The sequence below is a fragment of the Gadus chalcogrammus genome, chromosome 11 (genome assembly GCF_026213295.1).
Source record: "Gadus chalcogrammus isolate NIFS_2021 chromosome 11, NIFS_Gcha_1.0, whole genome shotgun sequence".
NCBI lineage: Eukaryota > Metazoa > Chordata > Actinopteri > Gadiformes > Gadidae > Gadus > Gadus chalcogrammus.
In genome coordinates this window covers 17,668,747-17,691,338 of record NC_079422.1, presented here as the reverse complement: position 1 = coordinate 17,691,338, position 22,592 = coordinate 17,668,747, and the positions used below count along the sequence as shown (strand labels likewise).

General features: G+C 46.1%; 1 protein-coding gene across 1 annotated transcript in view; it reads right to left on the bottom strand.

The window, feature by feature from the left end:
* cdkal1 (CDK5 regulatory subunit associated protein 1-like 1) overlaps window positions 1-22,592 on the bottom strand; it is a 367,816-nt gene that overhangs the window by 242,569 nt on the left and 102,655 nt on the right. Inside the window, exon 9 of the mRNA XM_056602814.1 lies at window positions 3,328-3,494. Coding sequence (XP_056458789.1) covers window positions 3,328-3,494 — 167 coding nt within the window. The remainder of the gene's footprint in view (window positions 1-3,327; window positions 3,495-22,592) is intronic.

Here is a 22,592-nt window from a genome sequence, read left to right as displayed (position 1 = left end):
GATTTTGGTGACTGTGAAGCCATTCGTGTTGAGAAACGTGAGCCTTAAATACAAATAATCAGAGCAACCTTCAAAGGAGGTTGCCTGAGGTGAGTTGAAAGCAGATTAAAGAAACGCACAAACATCAGCTTCATATGCTTTTTCACACGTTTTAATTTCATCTTAATTATATTTTTTACAGATTAACGTCTTTGAGCGTATCAGACACATCAACGTGTTTAGAGGAACAAACCCCTTGATTTAGAGTTTAATTATCCTTTAGATTCTCCCTATTTTAACGAAACACAAGCAAAAAAAAAAAAAATGGAAGTACAGGTATTCTAGCAGAATATAAACGAGGGGAGTGAGACAGGCACAATAAACGATGGTGAGATGTGACAGAGTTGTGAGATTGAGAGAGAAAGAGAGTGAGAGATCAAGAGAGAAAGAGTGCAGGAGAGAGAGTCCGAGAGAGAGAGGGAGGGAGGAAGGCAAAGTAAACTGCCTCAACCACTTCTGCTAACAGAAATGGGACCATTGAAGACACAATGCAATCAACTAAAATGTCAAAGACAAGTAGCCTGTGAGTGGCCTTCAGGCAGGTAACTGCTCCAATCAGCAAACAGGCCTATAAGGCTGCCCAAATCTGTCAGAGGAGGAACGACTGTGGGCTGAGAGAGAGATGGTGTGTGTTCCAAGAGTGTTCCAAGAGTGTGTTCCAAGAGTGTTTCAAGAATGATGTGTGCGAATGTGCGCGTGGATGTGTGTTTGTTTACGTGCATGTCTCTGTTCATGTTTTGTCTACGTGCATGCATGTGCGTGCGTCTGTGTGTGTGTGCATGTGCGTGCGTGCGTGTGTGTATAAGTACACCTATGCGTGTGTGTGCGTGGCAGCGTGTGCACACATGCATGTGTGCGTGTGTGTGCATGTGTGCGTGCATGTCTCGCCTCTGGCGAAAGAAGTGAAAAGGGGAGCCACGGCTTGAACTGCTCAGGCCGCCTCCATCATCAAGCACATCCTCCTCATGACCACAGCACCCCTCATCATGACCACACCATTGGGCACATAGGTGCTCATCTACATCCTCAACCCCATTCAAGGGCCACCGAATCACCAGAGCCGACGGAGAGGGACACAAGACAAGCAACAAGTGTGACCAAAACCAACAGGGGGAAACCGAAGGGAACAGAATAGAAGGGTAGAAATAGAAGTGTTCTCATGCTTCTTCAATAACCTTTAATAGGACAATTAAATAAACAATGGGGGAGATAGAGAGATAGGAAGATGCAATATTTGGAGAAGGGGAACCTAGCAATGTGTAGGGTGGCAATCATAATAATATTAAGGATCAGGGCTAAGACATTGATAACTTAAAGACCAGCCCGGAGCGCGCACACGCTCACACACACCCACACCCCCACCTAGCATTTATGTAGGTTAATTGAGTGAGGAATTAAAGACAGGACGGACGTAATTCAATTGTTTAAGCGTGTGGGCATATGACGATAAGGACAGCATACGGAATGGCGAGGCACGGACGCACACACACAAACACACACACACACACACACACACACACAGAGTCCTAATACTAATTATCAGCTAATTGTTATTCACCATCATTAGGATGGTGGTTTTTAATTGTAATGTAGCCAAGCAGAAAGCCAACCTATACATGTGGAGGGGGACAATTAGCCACCCCCATTAACCCCTGGTTAATTACAACCCCTTCCGCTGCTGCCTCCCACAGCACATTTTACACTTAGGGGCCGCTTCTCTTACCCCCTCTTCTTTAACGCATTTTTTGTCATCTTTATTGCCCTCCTTTTGGCGGTTTTCCTCTGGCCCCGGAGAAGTCTGGTCTACTTTGGGAAAAGTTTCACGACCCTTTGTTTAAAACATTCCCTGTTTACCCAGAATGTGGACAAGAAGCCGGCTCTACGCAGCGGACATGTTGGGATCTTTGGGAACAGCTTGTTTTATTTGTTTGGTGAGAGTTTACGAGGTTAAAAGTGCTTCCTTTATGCGAGCGTTCTGAACATTGTCGGGTCCCAGAAGGCGTCCATCTTGAATGATCCCTCTTTCGTTTACACGCGCAGAGTGAGTGCGCATCTTAGAACCTAATTCACTTGCGTTTAGGGCATTTAGCAGACGCTTTCATCCAAAGAGACTTACAATAAGTACAGAAATGTCGGACTACGAAGACGAAGGATGGTAAAACTCAGAACAGGGGGGTCGCCTGCATTGTCATCGATGGGCGAGTTCGCTTTCGGGGTCTTGTCCCATATCTCCTCAGAGGGACAATGGGACAGTACTGTCCTGCAGGGTTTCGCCACGATTGGCAATCATTCTCGTTTTGCGACAAATTTAATCAAGTCTGCAACGCACACATAGACACCCCAAAAACCACCCCAAAAAAAACCAAACCAGGGAAGGGAGATGGACGGTGAGATGGGGCTGATAACACACGCAGCCCAGACAGGAGAGACAGTGTGGACCCAATCGCGGTGCAAACAAAAGACTGTAGAAAGAGGAGGCCCACGATGGGCTTTTGTCTGGAGGAGATGGAGGCAGGAGCAGGAGGAGGAGGAGGAGGAGGAGGAGGAGGAAGAGGAGGATGGCGGGGCTTGATAACACACCGTTGCTTAAAGAGGACACAATGGAGTCTTAATTGACTCATTAGGTGGGAGCAGTGGATGAAGTGCGCTTTAATGAATGGTCTGTGAGCACTAAGGTTGGACCGGCAGAACTGCCAGCTCAGCAAAAACCGGAGGAGCGCTCTGCTTATTGAACGCTATGGGATCCCTTAAAAAAACACCAAAAAAACGAAGCGTTTCCTCTGCTCCCTGGGAGGAGCGCGATCGAGGGTGAACAAAGGGGAATAATGAAAGAATAATAATAACAAACTAACCGCCCTGGTTGCTGTGGATCTTTTAATTGCATCTATGAATTAGGTTTTAGGCATCTCTTGTTGTGCATAAAATATTCTCAATTTACAGTACAGCAATCCCTGGGAAACACATTACTTTTGCTAGTGGTGTGCCAGTGTGTGTGTGTGTGTGTGTGTGTGTGTGTGTGTGTGTGTGTGTGTGTGTGTGTGTGTGTGTGTGTGTGTGTGTGTGTGTGTGTGTGTGTGTGTGTGTGTGTATGGTAGTGCGAGTGCTAGTGTTTGTGAGTGGTGATGCAAGTGCGCATGTCTGTATGTGAGTGTATGGTGTGTGTGTGTGTGTGTGTCTGCGACTGCTAGTGTTTGTGTGTGGAGATGCAAGGACTACTAGTGTGTGTGTGTGTGTGTGTGTGTGTGTGTGTGTGTGTGTGTGTGTGTGTGTGTGTGTGTGTGTGTGTACCTCCAGGTGCTCCAGGATGTAGGGGGGGTTGGTCATGCCCAGCCTCAGCATGGCTCCTTCAGGGATCTCCTCCACCAGCCTCCAGAGCAGGGAGGGCAGGTCGGTGCCGATGTCCCGCCCGTACGCCCCGGTGTCCTCGCTGGTCAGCCAGATCTCACACACCCCCTCTGGAAACACACACAGAGAACTGTTGAAGACAGACGTTTTTTTTTTTTTTAATTTTCCACATTTTTTTATCTGCGTGATCAGATCGCCATGCTCTTAAAAAGACGCCCTAGCTTTGGGATTTTGATGAAAGAGGATTCAAACAATGAACGAGGCCTATTGCAGGGAGACTCCGACTCCACACTCCAGACTGGAGACAGACTGGAGGACCCGCCGACGCTATGTCAGGATACTGTGCTACAGCAGCAGGCTAAACCGTCTCTTCGCGTCCACATTCCCCATGTGCGTGGAAAACACAGTCACACTCTTCAGACAGTGCTCATCTCCACTCTGAGACATAATCCTTTCCCAATCAAAAGACGGATTTGCGTGCATTGGGTTACTGTAAGGCTTGTTGCGTAGACGGAAGCAACACTGAAGGGATGCCGCGAGGATAAGCGACTCGGGAGAGTTTCAGAGTCCAAATCTCCAACTCTGGAAGACAGCTCGGATTCCAAGAAAAGCCTTTGACTTGATTTGACGGAGAGGGGCACCTTAAACGCCTTCATTTCCAACCTTGAATCATCCATGGTAGAATCCCACACGGCAGTCAGTGCAAAGCCTTGCCCAAGAGGGCAGGCAAACGCATATCTCGACTGTGAAGGGCAAATACAGTAAGAGGGCAAAGAGTGTGTGTGTTTGTGTGTGTACATGTGTGTGTGTGCGAGTCTGTGTTTGAATGTGTGTTCAGCATCATCCATCAACTTCATGTTAATCTAGAGCCGTCCTCACAATTGCAGACTAATGGAATAGCAGTCACTTGCCAGTGGGACCCGAAAACGCTTGACTGGGTGCTTAAGCTAGTGTTAAGGCGTGCACTATAACCCACAGACTAAACAAAACCACGTGCACGGATGTCACACATACACACACACAGAAAATGATCATCATTACCATTAGCTCTCCAGAGACAGATAGATGCATGTGGTCATTCAGGGCTGAGAGATATTAAGGATGACGCCGGGCTAATTGGAGAGTATATGAAAAAAAGTGTGTGCGCGCCCGTGTGTGTGCGTGTGTGTGTGTATCCACTCTGCCTGCATCAGTGGATTAAAGATGATGGTGGCGTCAATTGTAGAGTGCTAAAGAGTTTTAAAAAGCTCATCATCATTGACATTAAGCCATGATAATGATTTCTGGGGGTCAGCCGAGGGAAAGAAGCCCTAGCAGTGATTAGCATCTTTTCCCATCCGGGGCCGCTTGGAGCTAAACGGCAGAGCAGGAGCTGAATGAGGGGTTCCGTTTAAACACCATACGTCGGTTAACTTTGTTTATATCCGCACAGAAAGAACATTAACAGCTACTAACTAGGCCACCCTAAACATGTTTACTGCTTGTTGCAACCATGGGCACAGGATTTATTTAGGTATGATTGAAGTCAAATTAATCTGCACATTGTATATTCTTGTATATAAGGTTAGTTTTAATTATTTATATGAATTATATTTGTTTTGCTCATGTTTATTTGTCTTTGCTGTTGTGTGCATGTCCCTTGCTGTAAACTCGTCGTCATTGCAAATGAGGAAAACCTCAATGCCCTATGAGTGTAAATAAAGGTTTGAAATGAAATATCCCTTGCGCATCCATCTTGCAAGATGTAACTGTTGGTGGAGGACGGTTTTAGGTACGAGGATACGGTGCAGCTGTTAGTGAGACCGGGTGCTTGGAGGGTCTTGTGGAACCAGCCCGAGGGAGAGGCAGCAGTCTGTACATTCCCAACACAGCTTGAGTCGGCTTGTCTGAGCCGCCACTGATCCTCTCCGTCTCGCTCCGTCCCTGCCCCCCAGTCCCGGAGCCTCTCCCTTCTCCCCTGTGGGTGGATGCTTTGCTACCCGCCAAAGAAAACAGCACATCCTGACCCCGACCCACACCAAACACGGACCCAGGCGGGCCGAAGGCGGTCCCCCCTCGACACAAAAGCACGGCTTGCAAAACAAGGCCCGGGCGGGAGTTAAAACAGGAATCACCGTTCAGGGGCAGAGGGGCAAAGAGAGAGAGAGAGCAAGCGAGCGAGAGAGAGAGAGAGAGAGAGCGCTGGGGGTAGAGAGCAACCCTCATTTCCATCCAAAAACAACATTTCTTTGATTCCGATGCTGCGTTTTCCACTGCGGGAGGGACACATACGGCGGTGGTGTTGTTGTTTGATCTGATAAAAGAGTCACACCTCGAGCTGAGCTGACCCCTGGCTCTGGGTCGTGTGCCTGGCCTGATTTGATGTGTTATCGTTGGCCGGAGCGGAGCGTTGGAGGGAGTCCCAGCCAGCAGGAAATGCTCCGGCAGCCCTTTGGTTCCTGTGGCCTCAGCCCTAAACACCTGCTTCCTCTTGACGTGTGTCTGTGCTGTCGGGGCTACGTTTTTGGGCTCATGCGTGGCGGTCTTTGTGTACCCGCGGTTATGTAACGGGGTTGTGTTGTTTTAATTTTTTTCCCCACTGTAAATGGGTAGGACATAATTAATTACAAGTCAAAGGTTGTTATAAACAGTATGACACAGCAATTGTTAATTATGATGAAGTAACAGAAGGAAAATAGCAGTGTTATACCAACTACAATCCCTATGGCGCCACACTCAACAACATAATATCAATCAGTAATCAGATCAATCAGAATGATATTGTTAATGGTCATTCATCACCTTCTACTGATTACCAAACCGGTCAGACATTGCTTCGAGTTCAGGCCCTACACCATCAGGATCTGGCATGTCAATACAGGGTCTGTCTACAGGGATGGATGAAGCAGATCATATAATTACTATAGCCAGGATGTGTTTGAATCAATTAAAGTGAATCACTCAGGTCATCTTAGATAAAGTCTCCCGGTAGCCATGAAAGGGAAGCAGCAGGAGCACGGAAACGCCAGTAGATAACAGTACAGCTCATTAAGGCCGACATTGATACAAATCTTAGTGATTTTCCATTTTTTTTTACTAAACCTTAATTTGAACGGTTCTATTAAACAATCAGACGATCCATGCACGATGCGTTTACCACACCGTACAAAGACACACACACTCAAACGTCTTGTCTGTGTGGTGGAAGCTACGTGCCCGTGCATCAACAGAGTTCATCAGATCCACCACTGGAGGTGTAATCACAGATCACAACCATCACTCACAGCAGCGGTTTGAGCTCGCATTTTCAAAACAAGACCGAACAAACCCAGGGTCACGAAGGACATCAGATACGTCTAAGGAATCTCCCTGTTGATGACCCGGGTGGCGGAGACGTCTGACACGTTGAGGTGTTTAATCTGATCTTAACGGCGTGAAGAGCGATAACAGGAGGGGGGGGCGGCCTGCGTTACCATGGCGCTGCGGTGCGAGAGGACCGGTCCCGACGTTATCTGTGTAACCTGTGTGTGTGTGTGTGTGTTTTCACGCTCAGACCGTCCTGTTCTTGCCAAATCAGGTGCAGATAAAAGTTTGGTATGTGAGCAACAAAACACGAGGGAGAGTTGAAACGTACTAATGAGTGATTCAACGGTTTTACACCCTGGTAAAGTGATGTGACCCTGGGGAAGCTCAGAGAGAGACTGACATGGAAAGAAAACAGAACAACAGAACGAAGGGCCGGGCGAGAGGAAACTCACTTGAGGCAGGGTCAGTGAGGACGGTGGGTTTAGTTAGGTCAGGGCGAGAGAGAGACAGAGAGAGACAGAGAGACAGAGAGTATGTATGAGGGAAACTTCTGTGGGTGTGTGTGCATCTCATCGGGGTCCAAGAATAACATTGTGGGTATGGGCTGACACACGATACACAGAAAGAAAGAAAAAAGGATTGTGGTCTGCCAAAAGCCTGTTTGGATGTTAGTAGTTGACGTAGGAGAGGGCCTAGAATGATGTCTAGGTGGTTGGAGTGACGTAGTTACGTGCGTCTCTGTGTGCCTGTGTGCTCTCTGCTTGCTGTGTGTGTGTGTGTGTGCGTGTGCGTGTGCGCACTGCTTGCTGGGTGTGTGTGTGTGTACGTGTTTTTGTGTGAGAGCGTGTGCGTTTGCGATGAGCCCTTCTTGTTAGCATGATGATGAATCAGTCCTGCTTAGGCATAAGCAGCTCTCTAAACAGATGAGAATAACTTCCGGTGACGCAATAAGAACAGTGGCTGTGTAGCTCGTCGAGAAACCCTCTGAAAACGAACCCTATACAAGAAAAATATCGAGGCATACGCTTATTTAAGAGCTCCAAACACTAATTGAACAAAATGAGTCAACAAATAAAAAGACAACATGGAGTTAAGGGGAAGGGCGACAAAAGACAAAAAAGACAGAAGGAAACCTTGCTGACGTGAGACGCGGCGGCGGCTTCAGCCGGTCTAGCGTGGCGTGTTGAACGCGCTACAACTCGCCGCTGTGGCTTCACGACAACGCACTCCTTCACATGGGCCGCCACATACCACGCACCACAGTGTGGTTCCCCGCTAAGCCAGAGATGAGATGGTGAGAGAGAAGAGACGAGAAGAGATATGAGAGCGAGAGAGTGAGAGAATTTAAAAGAGTTCTATCGGCTGCCGGTTGTCTTAGCCGTGACTGCAAATAAACGACCTGAAAATGAGGGAGCCAAATAATCGGCTCATTCATTCAGAGAAACTGAAAGATGTTTATTTACAAACTTTTTTTCTCATATCTTTTTGCAAAATGCAAAAAAAAACACAATAATGATTCTCCGGATTCAGGTCAGGTTACCATTGCTTGTTTCTATAATATAGTGCTGGAGGGTCACAGCACTCTCTCCTAGCAGTAGCATGGAGGAATTATTCCCAGTCGTTGCACACCACAATCACACCTCAATTAGGATTGTACCTCTGCCCTCACTCACAAGAAGCCTGAGGGTACGAAAAGGCCAAATCATTTGAAAGATAGGGCAAATCCGAGCTGATGCAGGAGCTCCCCGGAATACACAATTACTGGCAAAATCTGATAAGGGGCCAATCACACTATGTTGTTGACACGACCAGCATAATCGGAGCAACGCCTCAAACTATATATGATCAGGTTATCTGCGCGCAGGCTAACACCTTCGCTATGCAAATGTCTGCACTGGAGGACTCGGGGAAAGAGTGGATCTACGCTAGCTGTGTGTACCCGGTGAAAATCTCAAGCTAAATGAAAGACAACCGTGTAGAGACGACTGTGGCAACAGAGTAAACAGAAGTCAACACTTGTTGGGTGTTTGTCATCAAATAACTATATGGGAAGTGTGGGAATGATAACCTTGATCCCCTTGTTTTCCTTATCTATCACCACTGGTTCTGAAATGCGGGTGTGCGGACCCCTAGTTTTAGGTTAAAGGATTGCAAGCAGCACCAGGAACCTTTTGAAAGAATTTTTTCGCGTTGGTTCAATATTGGTTACGAACGATTGCTAAAGAGCAAGTGAACCCAAACGCTATTTTAGTGCATTAAATGTGGTGTGCCTTCTTTGAATGTCAACATAGAAATATATGACATATCATCAGTGTTACAAAAATCCAATGTGTTTGCTGGTCGCCAAACGCTGGTTTAACGCTTCAGGGAATGCATGGTGAATCTCTGTCTGATCATCCGCGCCCGAGTTCTCGAATACTTGTGGTGAAGTGCACTGTGTGCGGCACGTTCCATTTACAACATAGCTCTTTATAATAACCATACATGACGGTAATAAAAAAGTATCACCAAGTTGCTGTGGGTTGTAACCTTGGGGATAACATGCAGCCCCCCCCCCCCCCCCTCTACCTTCTAGAACTCTCAGCCCAAAACACATCCAGCTGAAAAAGTGCGTTCACGTGACACATTACACGGTTCCACCTAAATACAATAAATAGCGTCTGAAGATTCCCTTAATAAAGCAGAAGTTTGGTAAATATTTCCAATAACAGCATATCATCATGTAACTTTAAAGTCATTCTAAAAATAATATCTCAGTACGCTAGTAAAATAGAAAACATAACCCTGCATGCTTGTCGCTACCTATTAATTCACAATTTGGATTAAAGCACACACAGAACTAAATAGGATGCCACAAAAAAAATGAGTGTTGGAACGTCCCCATCTCTCACCTGACAGCGCGTCGTGTGAAATCATCAATGATTACCCGTCCCAAAAAAAAAACGAGAAGAAAATCAGTGCTTCTGCTGCTTCTTTTCCAACAGCCATTAATGTCCCGCCTCCTGTCGCTTTCAAAGCTGCTCAGAACACTCAGGGCTCATCAAATATTCATCATAATGAGAGTTGTTTCACCGCTGATGGTAATGCCAGGGTATCACTTTCAACTGATCAAGGCGGCACACAGAGGTGTGGACCCAGCAAGAAGAACAAATCGGGATAGTTTGCAGTCTACTGCCTAGTTTGCGGCCCAGTGACAATAAAGCAAAACATTTCCCCTTCCCCAGTGTGTGTGTATCCTTGCGGGCGGGCGGGCAGGACACACACACACACACACACACACACACACACACACACACACACACACACACACACACACACACACACACACACACACACACACACACACACACACACACACACACACACACACACACACACACACACACACACACAATAGCGTTCTCCAATTTGTATGATAAAAAGGTCTCTTGAGCAGCTAGCTGATGTTGACCCCTGTCTGCACAGTGTTGGTCTCCTCGGCCTGTTTATATGTGAGCGGGGGGGTAGTTCTTAGGGTTGGGGGGGGGACTCCATGTGGAGATGTTTGCCGCCCGTGGTTCTGTCTCGGTCACCGTGAGGTCCAGCTCTGTGTGAATCTGCTCACAGAATTCGTTTGTACAACGCGCATGCATTAATGCTAGCCGGCGCACACTGTGAGCCCGACAAGAGTTTGGGAAATGACTGGGGTCGGTTTGTAAACACACTCTCGCCGTATCGCCCACCGTACACCACTAGGCTCAGCGCTCTTATCGTAATCTCATTGGCATGATATACATACACACACACACATACAAGCACGCATGTGTGTCTTTTTCTGATTGCTTGCCATAGGGGATAATGTTTAACAGATTATAGATTATGTACACATAACGCTAATCCTGTTACAGGAAATTAAAGCCCCATTTTCCATGACACAAGTCAACACTCTGCCGTGCGTGACACGCGCGTGGAGCCAAGCTGAGGGGCCCCGGGGCCAAACGGCGAGGAGAGGAGGAGCGGAGATGGAGGAGATACTTAGTGTGGGAGGGTGGACCGATGGTCCAGATGTTGCCCCCGCATTTGGGGTATTTGCTGAAAAACGACGGCATCTGTGTGGGGGTAATTCACACAGGCTCCGCAGTCAGTCAGTCAGTCAGACGCTGGGCTTAATGGGGAGAATAACAATGTGCCATCTGGGCCACATAGCCATCTATCCCCTACCTTTCTACATTCACGTGACATGAAAGAAGGTGTGCCAGAGTGCAAGTGAAGCACCGAGTGTTTATATTATATAAACTAGGCCTTTTATTTTTAACTCTGTGTCTAAATGCAGACACACACACACGCTGAGACGGCATCATAAAGTGTATAGGGTGTGTGACCGCGTGTTGACTTAAGGTGTCGTGGAAAGCAGGGGTTTAATGCAGCATAATAGGATCATGTTTATGTGACTATAATCTTCTAATCTTCTAAACGTCATCGCCCGTGGCAACCAGTCAGTGGATATGCAACACGGCGGCGGCAGTACCTTAGATCAATCTACAGTTCACATTACTTCTTGCACTAATAACTGCATTTTCGGGGCAGTTGCAGCACACATACGCACGCACACACAAACCGAGTTGAGGGGATGAAGGCTTGTCAAACGCTCTGCCCCGATAAAGGCTTACAGAGACTTCCAGCGCATCCCAGAACCACACGACATTAGGCTAGGAAAGATGTCTAGGGGTTGATAGTGTGTGCATAATAAAACATAGAATTCCCTGTCTACGTTGGTATATGAAGGGAAGGGGAAAACTTAAGTTTCCCGAGCTAGCTCCGCAGCTGTTTCCCAGAAAAGGAATATCAACTAATGGCTTTCGGGGCAGGTCCCTGTGTCTTCATACTTTTACAGTTTTTATCTGTAAATTATGAATTGAAGTCAAGACTCACTAATGAGATCAAAGGATTTGGGAATTCCATCCGTCCCCAAGATACTGCTGGGCTCTATTCTCACAAGACCGAATCTAGATAAGTCATCTACACTCTGATGGCAGACTCGGTCAAATCTGGGTGAACGGGTTGTTTCACTTTCTTTTGGTTCATTTTTGTTTCGACCAATCATGTTGCTGATGGCGCGGCTTCTGCAAGCGCGTCATTGGCCAAGAGCAAACACAAACCCAGGGAAGCAATGTACCAGATTGGAAATCAGGGCCCAGCCGAGCCTTTCATGCATTTTTACGTATCAACATTTGACTATTCATGGGATGGAAGATTTGTTGATCTACCATAAGGACTAAAAAAGCTTTTAGTGTGGTCATTACAAGGGAGGGATACCAAAGACCAAATAACCCAAGACAAACCCTAAAAACACCAACTTTCAAAGATTCATTTGAATACATTTTAATAAGCTTCAAATAAAGACCACTACGAATTTCCATTCTTTTTATGAAAGCAAAAATTTCAGCAAATGTTAACATAGCACGACTATGTGAACTTTCCTGCCCTTGCCTTGACCTTGCCCCGGTCTCTCCCCAGTGGTCTCCATGGAGACTGATAATTAGGTGAAATATAAATATGCATTACCACACATTCCAGCCCCCCAACAGTGAGGCATGAGACACGGACTATTGACATGGATCAATAGGCCCTCAGGTGTTCAGACCTCTGTGTGTGTTCAGACCTCTGTGTGTGTGTGTGTGTGTTCTGTGTGTGTGTGTGTGTGTGTGTGTGTGTGTGTGTGTGTGTGTGTGTGTGTGTGTGTGTGTGTGTGTGTGTGTGTGTGTGTGTGTGTGTGTGTGTGTGTGTGAAGAAAGGCAGATAGGTCGCGAGGGCTGAAGGGATTGTAGGAACAAGTAGTTTGCGTCATTTGTTCTGAGTCAGGAAATTATTTGACGATTTAATTATTTAAAATAATCTAACTTGCGATCACGCCAGTACAGAGCGGGATTGGTATGCTCAGACTATGAAAGTAACATGAAGAAAGCATTCAAAGCCTTTTAACTTTAAAGTGATGAAACAAAATTCATAATTTAGTTACAATTATGTTATCAATTTTTATGCATGGCTGCAATAAGAAGGACATAATTATGTTTAATGAAACCCGACTTTGAAGAAGTACAAGCAACAAAAAACAGTAAGATACTTTTTGACTATGTATCCGACAGGTGTGCAGTGGATACATCTCTATGTGATGTGTTCTAGGTTAGTTTTGAGCTCCCGTTGTCCATCAATTAAAATTCCCTGTAATGATCCTCGCACAAAGAAAACAATAGGTATGGGCTATGTTAAGTCTGAACGAATTTAATTAGCACTATTCAGATTTCATGCAATAAGATGAATGGAAAAAAAGACCTACAGTAATTTCCCATGTTAAATTTAGGCAGACTAATTTGCGGCAATTTCACTGCTTCTTTAAAGAAAACCATATGTAAATTTGAAACATTATGATTTGAAATGGCCAGTAGTATTAGGCACTTAGAAATGCTCCACAACGGCAGAGGAATGCATGCATGCTCATGAATGCACTTGCATACTAATGGCCCCATTTGTGCACATAAACGTGTGCACGGGCACACACACACACACACAGCATCATTAGTCAATGCTCAGAGCCATCACTCCATTTGGTGGACATGAATATGGATAAGATAACAAATTAAGACAACCTTAGGGATGTCTCTCAGCCTCTCTCGCACATGTGTCTTACTCCCAACATAAAATAAACAAATAAATGATATACATGTAAAATACGAAGCCGTATTCAACTCAACTTATACAAGGCAGCTGTGTGCGGAGAGGATAAACAAACAGAGGTTATATTCACAACCTTCGTCAATTTCTTTCCATTTCACATGAGGGTTAACGTGAATAGACAGGCATCCACACACACACACACACAAACAAACAAAATGAAGGGCTTACACCACCACTGCTGTCGTGAAACTATGAAACACTTTCGGCGAGAGCCACTGACTACGAGGCCTGTCTGACCTTCAGTCACATCGTGTGTGGGGTTACTAGCCAATAACCTGCAGCCTTCACAGGCCAAACCACTACCAAAACCACCCCCACCACCTAGAAAGAGAATACCAAGGGGTATTCTGAGGCAGATGTCAACAACACCTCCCTCGGATATCGAGAGGGGCGATGTGTGTGTGTGTGTGTGTGTGTGTGTGTGTGTGTGTGTGTGTGTGTGTGTGTGTGTGTGTGTGTGTGTGTGTGTGTGTGTGTGTGTGTGTGTGTGTGTGTGTGTGTGTGTGTGTGTTAGAAGAGGGCATGGATGGCAAGAACAGACACAGTAAAAGTCCATGAAGTACACAGAGCTAGAGGAACAAGCCTACTAAATAGTGTCCAGATGCATGGATGATAGATTGATGATTGATAGAGAACGGAGGGCCGACGGTTGATGAATGAACTTAGGGGTCGATGGATGTAGCTGTGAAAGAATGAATGGAGGGATTAATGGATGGCTGGAGGGCGTTGTAAGAGAGCAATATTTTGAAAATAACCCCAAAACGCCTCCTTATTGCTCTCTTTCTCCCTATGTTTCATTACTGCATTCACGTACCTGTGATTGACCGGCCAGATGGATCCCCCAAACCAATTAAGGAAGAGATGCCCTGATTGGTCCGAATGAGCCGGGAGCGGCCCAGAATCCAAATTGGCTCATGCATAGGCAGGCTTAGTCAATTCAAAACAGACATTCTCAAGAGCATCTTTCTCCCTAATGGCTGATGGATGGCTATGGCATTTCTATCAAATTACATTCAAATTATAGCTCTCAAATCTTACCTTTCCCACCTTAAAAGGGTGGAAATGAAGACTAAATATGTGACATCGGGGCAGGCACCAAAAGGAAAAAGGAAAGTTTTGCAGAGAGTGGGTGCATTGCTGCTTGAGCACACAAATCTTGCTCCTAGTCTTTGATGAGCAAGCACACACACATTTAATCACAGTTGAATTTGTCTCTAACATACACCCACACACACACACAAGCACAGAAACACACACAGATGGTTGCACGCAGAGCGCACATAGAAACTCATTTAATCCCGGCAAACCTACCTACCACGCACGTTTTGCACGCACACAGACATGAGCACAAACGAGTGGCGGCAAACAGTTTAATTGCAATCATTAAACGGCTTAATTTAGAGGAACAACTGTTGATATGCTGTGTGGGTGTCATGGCAGGGTGCATCATCATCAAGGATTAATCTCGCACTCTCGCACGCGCGCGCACTCTCGCACACACACACACACACACACACACACACACACACACACACACACACACACACACACACACACACACACACACACACACACACACACACACACACACACACACACACACACACACATGACTGCGAAGGGGGGCTTATACAATATTTTATGCAAAAAAACATGTCAAGCTTCAACCTAGTTTCCCATACTCCTCAAAGCACAGCCATGACCCTCTGGTGTGTTGTGAGGAGTGTGTGTGTGTGTGTGTGTGTGTGTGTGTGTGTGTGTGTGTGTGTGTGTGTGTGTGTGTGTGTGTGTGTGTGTGTGTGTGTGTGTGTGTGTGTGTGTGTGTGTGTGTGTGTGTGTGTGTGTGTGTGTGTGTGTGTCTTTGAAGGCACTCTGTGTATGTGAGCTATACGGAAAACATGCCATAGAATATATGGGTCAGATATGCTATTTGGATATATAGAGGGTAATTGTCAAAGGGAATGTGAGTGAGTGCGCGTGTGTGCATGTGTGTGTGTGTGTATGTGAGCATGCACGGATGTCTGCATGTGTATCGTCTGAAAATGTGCATTCGACTGTAAAGACAGTAATTGGCAGAGGAGATACATCTCCTTCATGTGAATATGGGAGGCACGTCTGTCAAAGAGGAAGCCCCATACGGAGCTTCAAAAGTAGACGGACTGATGTATATAACTGGGGGGGGGTCGAGAAATAAAAAGCAAGAGACAGAGGCAGAACCAGAGAAAGCCAGAGAGAGAGCGGAAGGGTGTGTGTGTGTGTGTGTGTGTGTGTGTGTGTGTGTGAATGGCAGGGTGCCTCTTCTGTTCTCTGGCACAACTTTTTTGAAGCCAGAGAAACCAAAAGTGGACATGGGTGGAGGAGGAGGAGGACAACAGCAACGGGGAGAGAGTGGTTCTTTAAGATGGAGGCTTCCCCTCGACCATACATGTGAAACCCTGCCCATTTCTATTTGGGAATTTGAAGCTGACGGAACGCATTTGATGTCGAGGTTGGCATGTTGATGAAGTGTGGGCGGGCAGTGTAAAGAGAAAATAAAAACACACAAGACAGACGCAGGGACATGAATGCAGTCCCAGAGTTACACAAGTCAACCCACAGGAAGTTGCAAGTGTTTGACATTCAGTGGACTTTGGGCTTTAAAAATGGTGTGTTGGCACGGAAAAATGGGACGAAACCAGGCGGTGCATTGGACTTCTATCGCCACGGTTTTAGTCTAAATAGTTTAGACTAACTATTTAGCACCGCTGCCTGCGATGGGTAAGAAACACCAAGTGGATGATCTGGGTACTCACTTATATTATATATATTTGGTTAAATAATTGGTAAGGAATAGCTACATTCCGATGTACATTTCAATATGAACCAGTTCGAAAGCAAGATTTAGTGAGATTGTGAGGGAATGAGGGATTATGCACATTTGGATGACAGCTAAGCAGTGACTACAAGGACACAGAGAGGGTAAGAAATGCCAGGCATCATTAGGCTTACAACCCACACATCTCAATGACTATATTGTACAAAGCCTATGCGAACGGGCCAATTTAGATTTCGCTGTTAAGATGGCTATATCTGGGCTATGTCACGCTTTCATTTTCTTTCATTTACATTTCAGTGAGTTTCATTTAACTTCTGACTACCTGATAAATTTCAGTCTCAACTATATATTGTTGGTGTTTTACTTTATTTGACCATTTTATGTTTCCGCTGTAATTAATCGACAAGGCCTTGGGTCAAATTGAAGAATTGCTTACATTTGTATGCATTATAACAGCCTACGGAGAATCCAATTATCATCTAGATGGGATTGGCAATCTGGCCACCTTGGGAAGGAGAACCAATATGGGAGTATGTGCTGGGGGCCGTGGTGATCCTATGGGAGCCAGGAGCTTGATATGTGCTCTAGAAGGGCCGAGGTAAGCCACGGGGGTGCCTTCCCAGAGGGAGTGGGAGCGCTGGCAGCGGGACGCGGCCAGGCCCATAATGACAGGGATTTAAGGGTAATATGGGTTTTATGACGAGCGTGCTCCCCCTGTTTGACCAGCCTGACTGAGCAGATTCCTCTCCATAGATCAAATTAATTCATATTAAAACCCGAAGACAAACAGAGCAGACGCAGAGAGACGGACTGACGGACAGAGCAAGTGACGGAGGGAGGAAGAGAAGGAGAGAATGGGAAAGAAGGGGAACTTTCGGGGATAAAATGCTAAGATAACACACATTAGAAAGTAAGAATTTAATAGGCAGGAGCGAATGGAAAAAGTGCAAAAAAATAAAGAAATCAAAAACCGGAATGCAGCGGAACAACATAGAGATAGAACAACAATCTCTGAATGGAGGCAGATTCCTTCAGATGTGAGCAGCTAATGATATTAGCGAGCTGGTTAGCAATCAGCAGGCCTTGCTATCTGTTCTAATTAGCAAATTTGTGTCACTTAATGAGCAATGAAAGCAATTAAACTGTTCCAAAGTCTTTGTTGATTGCCATCACAGCCAGTTCCTTGGTAGGATGGGGTGTGTCTTTCTGTGTTTGTGTTCATTTGTGCATGTGGTGCGATGTGGCGTATGCACGCGTGTGTGGTGTGTACGTGCATGTGCGTGTGCGCTGGTGTGTTTATTTGTGTGTGCGTGCGCCCCTGTATGTGTGCGTTGGGGGTTAAGGATAGAGAAACAAAGGGATACTAATGAGGTTGTCTTAATTGGTCTGCCATGCTCATTTATCTAATGATTGTCGTTAATGCAATCACATGGAAGCAATGGACACCCTTGTCTACCTGGAACACTCCCGTCACTTTAATCTTAGGATCTTGTTGATTCCAACACACCCATAAATAGAGTGGACATAGTTTCATTATTTCACCATTTTACCATCATTTGTATGAGAAAAGTTTGCCGCAGTGAGAATCTTTATTTTCTCCCCGAGTTTGTTTCGCCACGTTACAAGCAGCACCACGCGCAAAAGGCCCACTGGGGCCGCAGCATGATTACGGCGTTTTGGAAGCACAACAGAAAAAAATGCTTGTCGAATGCTTGCTCTGCCTGGGCTGTCACCCCGATGTATGTTCTCTGTCAGTCAGTGGAGGCGACAGCCAGCAGGGGCCAGCGTGGGTGGGTGGGTGAGGTGGGTGGGTGAGGTGGGTGGGTGGTTGGGCGCTCAGCACAGTGTTGCGGACGATGGGGGCAGGAACAAGTTCAGCAGAAGCCTTGGCTCTTCAGCACGATTCGACTAAGGTTCTTGTTCAGTAGGAGCCGGACAGCTTGGAGCATGTACGCCGAAGGGCCCGGTATAGAGGGGTCAGAGAGCTGTGTCCGTTGTAAACAGAGGCCTGTTGTTTGTATGGTTGAGAGAAGGCTCCATGGAAGCAGTGCGAAAGAGGGAGTGCAATTGGTCAAATTATGCGAGAGCTGATGTTCATTTTAGGGCACCGTGTATCACACACAAACACACACACACACACAGCTAAAGGGGAGATATTCATAGGGTTATTGGATCATAATCAAAACCTGAAAAAATAATCAATGTGTTAATGCCTCGTATCCGCTGTCTAGGAAGTCAAGGCGATGGTCCCACACACACTTACAGTGAGATTGGAACGACACGTCGCAGACAAACAGACACACACACACACACACACAGCCAGTTCTGCTGATTCTCCATTGACCTCATTTCGCCCGTGTATGGGATGTGGGTGTCGTTTTGTAAGAAAATGACTGGTCAGTATTAAGGATAATTATATTCATAGCCTCACAGCAGGAAACTTGTTTGTGTTTGTTAATTTACTTAGCCAGCCCCTTGTGTATACGTGCGTGTGTGTTAATGTGTGTGTCCATAATCAGCCCGTGTGTGAGGGTTTTGCTAACAGACATGTAAATATGATTTTTTTTTTATGCAAATATTATTTAAACATTAGAGCCAGTGCCTGTATATAACAGCTCTGAGACTAATGAGTAGGGCTTGTTTACCGTCTTAACAAGCTTAGCAACATTCAGGGGCCACGGCATACAGTCCTCTCCTTTCCTCCACTCTAAAGCTGCCTCTCTCCTCCCGTCTCTCCCTCTCTCCCCCCTCGCTCCTCCCTCCACTCCCTTTCTCTTCGACTCTCCCCTCCTCTCTCTCCCCTCTCCTCCTCTCTCTCCCCTCTTTCTCCCTATCTTTTCCTCTCTCCCTCTACCTCCCTCTCTCTCATCTTTCTCCCTCCTCCCTCTCCTCCTCTCTCCCTCTTTCTCCCCTCTCCCCTATTCTCTCCCTATATTTTCCTCTCCCCCTCTACCTCCCTCTTTCTCTCCTCCCTTTCTCCCGATTCTCTCTCCTCCTCCTCCTCTCTCTTTCCTCTCTCTGAGGCTCCCAGCAGTGGGCAGAGGAGTGGGACAGCGGGGCTGTCACAAACACTGGTCTGTCATGGTGACAACAGTGCTGTACCTTCCACAGCACAGTCGCAGCGGTTTTACGGATGTGGAAAGGGGAGACCAGGGCAGAACATGCATTAAAAAGTCTCATAAAGAAAAAGTTGTGTGTGCCTGGGTGGATGTACTGTATATTGCACCTGCCTTGGCAGAGCTATGGTAATGATTGCGTGTGCATTGAGACTGCATATATACATACAATATACTCAAGACTCACACATAAACATACAGTGAGCCCACAGTATTATCTTTGGACATTTCCATGGGTTGAAAGCTCTGTTAAAGAGCTTTCATATAGGATTTTTCATGCATTAATCGATTTTGCGTTGCAAAGAACTGCCTGTGGGCTGATTTCTACTGCATTAGAACCAGGCTGGTTTTGCGGGGTGAAAGGAGGGAAATTATGTCTACGGTAGGATAATGAAAACAATCCTGTTCTTTCATTACTTTTGACAATTATTTATGAATACAGCTAACGATAGTTCATCATTGTTATTGACCCATCCATAGGAGCTTGCCGTCCCGTGGCCCCAATGCACGAGCTTGAGCAGGCCGCAGTTCACTTACCGACCAAAGGGGGCGGTAATGAGAAAGCGTTTCTGATTCTTACACATCGTACCTTTAACAATAACTTATTAAGATGATCAGTCCCTTTACTGTTACAAAAGACTGACCTGCAGGGGATAAAAGAAACTTGCGTTAAGTGCTTGGTGTGTACGACTGCATACACCATAATTCATGTTTGTTTGTTTTTTTCATTAATTACATTTATTAAATTACAGCGACTAGAAGCGAAATTAACCCCTAACAAAAAACACATACAGCACAGAAAGTTAATATTGTGTGAACTCAATACAACGGTGGGTCAAGGAAATTGAATCCCTGGTAAATGACTCCTAAGCATCTCACATAAAGAAGCAAAATCAACAAACCTTGAAAACAGGGCATGAAATTAATAAGAGAACTCAACATATTAGCATATGAGATGCTACCACTAGTTCATGTCGAATGTAAAGAACATTTAAATGGGTTCTATGTGAAGATATACGTAAGAGAGAGTTGAAATACGTAATAATGATAATCTAATCCAAATTCTAGTTGAATAGTATTTCGGTTTGCTTTGAAGCATGGTTTGTGTGCGTGTGTCTTGCCACTTATAGCCAAGACAGCCTCGTCAGAGCTGAACCTAAAGTGTCTCTTCTTTCTTTACCTCCTCTCCTTCTTTCAAACCAGAATTTACTCTTTGTTGAATAGCTCTATTCACAGAGCAAAATATAACCTTTCAAAAGGTGCTAAAAATGTAAAAACAAGTTATATTTGTGTGCGTTTATGTCAATCTCCAAAGGACTGAATGACTGGAATGTTGATTCCATCAGCCTGGCATGCCTCCTCTTTTCATAACAACGTCAATCCCTCTCTCTCTAGCACTTCATTTCTGCATGGCTCGTCACACATCGTCTCTTTTTCCTCCCAGAAAATATAAAACATGTCCCCCATGGCTCTTCTGCCTCTTCCTCCTCACACCCATTATCCCCTCCCTTCCTCCTCCTCCTCCTCCTCCCCCATCCTCTTCTTCTGCTCGTCTCTCAGGGGTCCTGCCCTTTCTTACTGCCGGCCCTCCATAACGTTGCATCCCGCCACAATGCCGGGACACTGCATTCTGTCTGGTGTTCATGTGAGCGTGCTCGCTCATTTCAGCAGTCCGGGGGCCAGAGGCCGATGCTAAGATGAGACAAGGTCCTTACTTTTGGGGTTTTACTTGCCGGTGGCTATTGAGAGAAAGAGAGAGGGAGATGGGGAGTCAAAGCGATGACAACAGATTTATAGGGAGATGTGGATGTATTTGAGCAGGAGAGATAAGACAGATATTAAGGTAGAGTGAGAGAGAATGAGCAAGAGACATAAGAGAAGGAGATGGAGATATAAAGAGACAACGGGAATAGACAGAGATATATCGGATAAAGAAAAGGAGTGAGATTAAGATATACAGAGAAAGAGTAAGACACATAAAGTGAACAGATAAGGGGAGACTCATGGAAATGGAGGGAGAAATGTTTATTCTGTACTAATGTGAAAGTCAACAAGCTCTGACAACTGTCCTCCAGTAGAGTGATTTCCATCTCAAAATAGGCTAAGCAGCTCCATTACCTTATCGCTTGTTATCTGTTATCACTCACTCAATCAAATGTGCTTATGACTCAAGTTATAGGTCCAGCTGTGTTATCCCCCTCTCTATCTCTCTGTGAAAGTGTGTTTGAGAGAGAGAGAGAGTGAGGGGACACAGTCAGAGAGAGAGCGAGAGAGACAAAGAGATCGCGCAAGAGAGAGCAAGGGCAATGCCATTAACAACCTGAGGCTTTCAGAGTTTTGGAAGACATGAGCAACAATCACAAAAAGGTCAAAGTCTAAACTCAACCTGGGCATGAAGCAAGAATTTACTACTTAGAAGAAGAATGTTTTTACTAAGGGGGAACTCAAGTGTTCCTGTGTGCACGTGTGTGTGCGTGTGTGTGTGCGTAGCGTGTGTGTGCGTGTGTGTGCGTGTGTGTATATGTGTGTGTATATGTGTGTGTGTGTGTGTGTGTGTGTGTGTGTGTGTGTTTGTTTGGTGTCTCAGCTGTGTCCCCCCTGCAGGGACACACTCACGCCGTGGTATCCGCCGTCTGAGCGGGCAGCGCAGCCCGAAGGCTGACTGTACAGTGAGGAGGTACTGGGGGATGTGTGGGTGTATGTGTGTGTGTTTGCGTGTTTGTAAGTGTGCGTTAAAAAAAATGTGAGAACTGACTCCTGGGGGGGGTGTGAAGGGACCCCTGCTGGTATGAAACATCCCCCCCCCCCTACAAAACAGACAGACACACACTAATGCCACTTAAGGCGACACAGATCTGTGGTCCTTCCTCGAGATCCGTTGTGACTCCTCCCTCCGAGCGGACGGCCCCTGCATGCGTATCAAACGCACATCCGAGGCTCACGCCGTATCCTGTTGATACCACCAGCTACGGCTGCAGCGCAGAGTGTGTGTGTGTGATCAGGGAGCTCACCCATTTGGGAACAAAACTGCAGTGTGTGTGTGTGTGTGTGTGTGTGTGTGTGTGTGTGTGTGTGTGTGTGTGTGTGTGTGTGTGTGTGTGTGTGTGTGTGTGTGTGTGTGTGTGTGTGTGTGTGTGTGTGTGTCTGTGTGTGTGTGTGCGTGTCTTGTGGTTTTGTGCGTGTGTGTAGCAAAGCGCTGTCTAGGCTTGTACAACCCGGCCCCCACCAGACGCAATAAAAACACAAAGTTTAGAGCAGCAGAGATAAGAAGGTTTTTA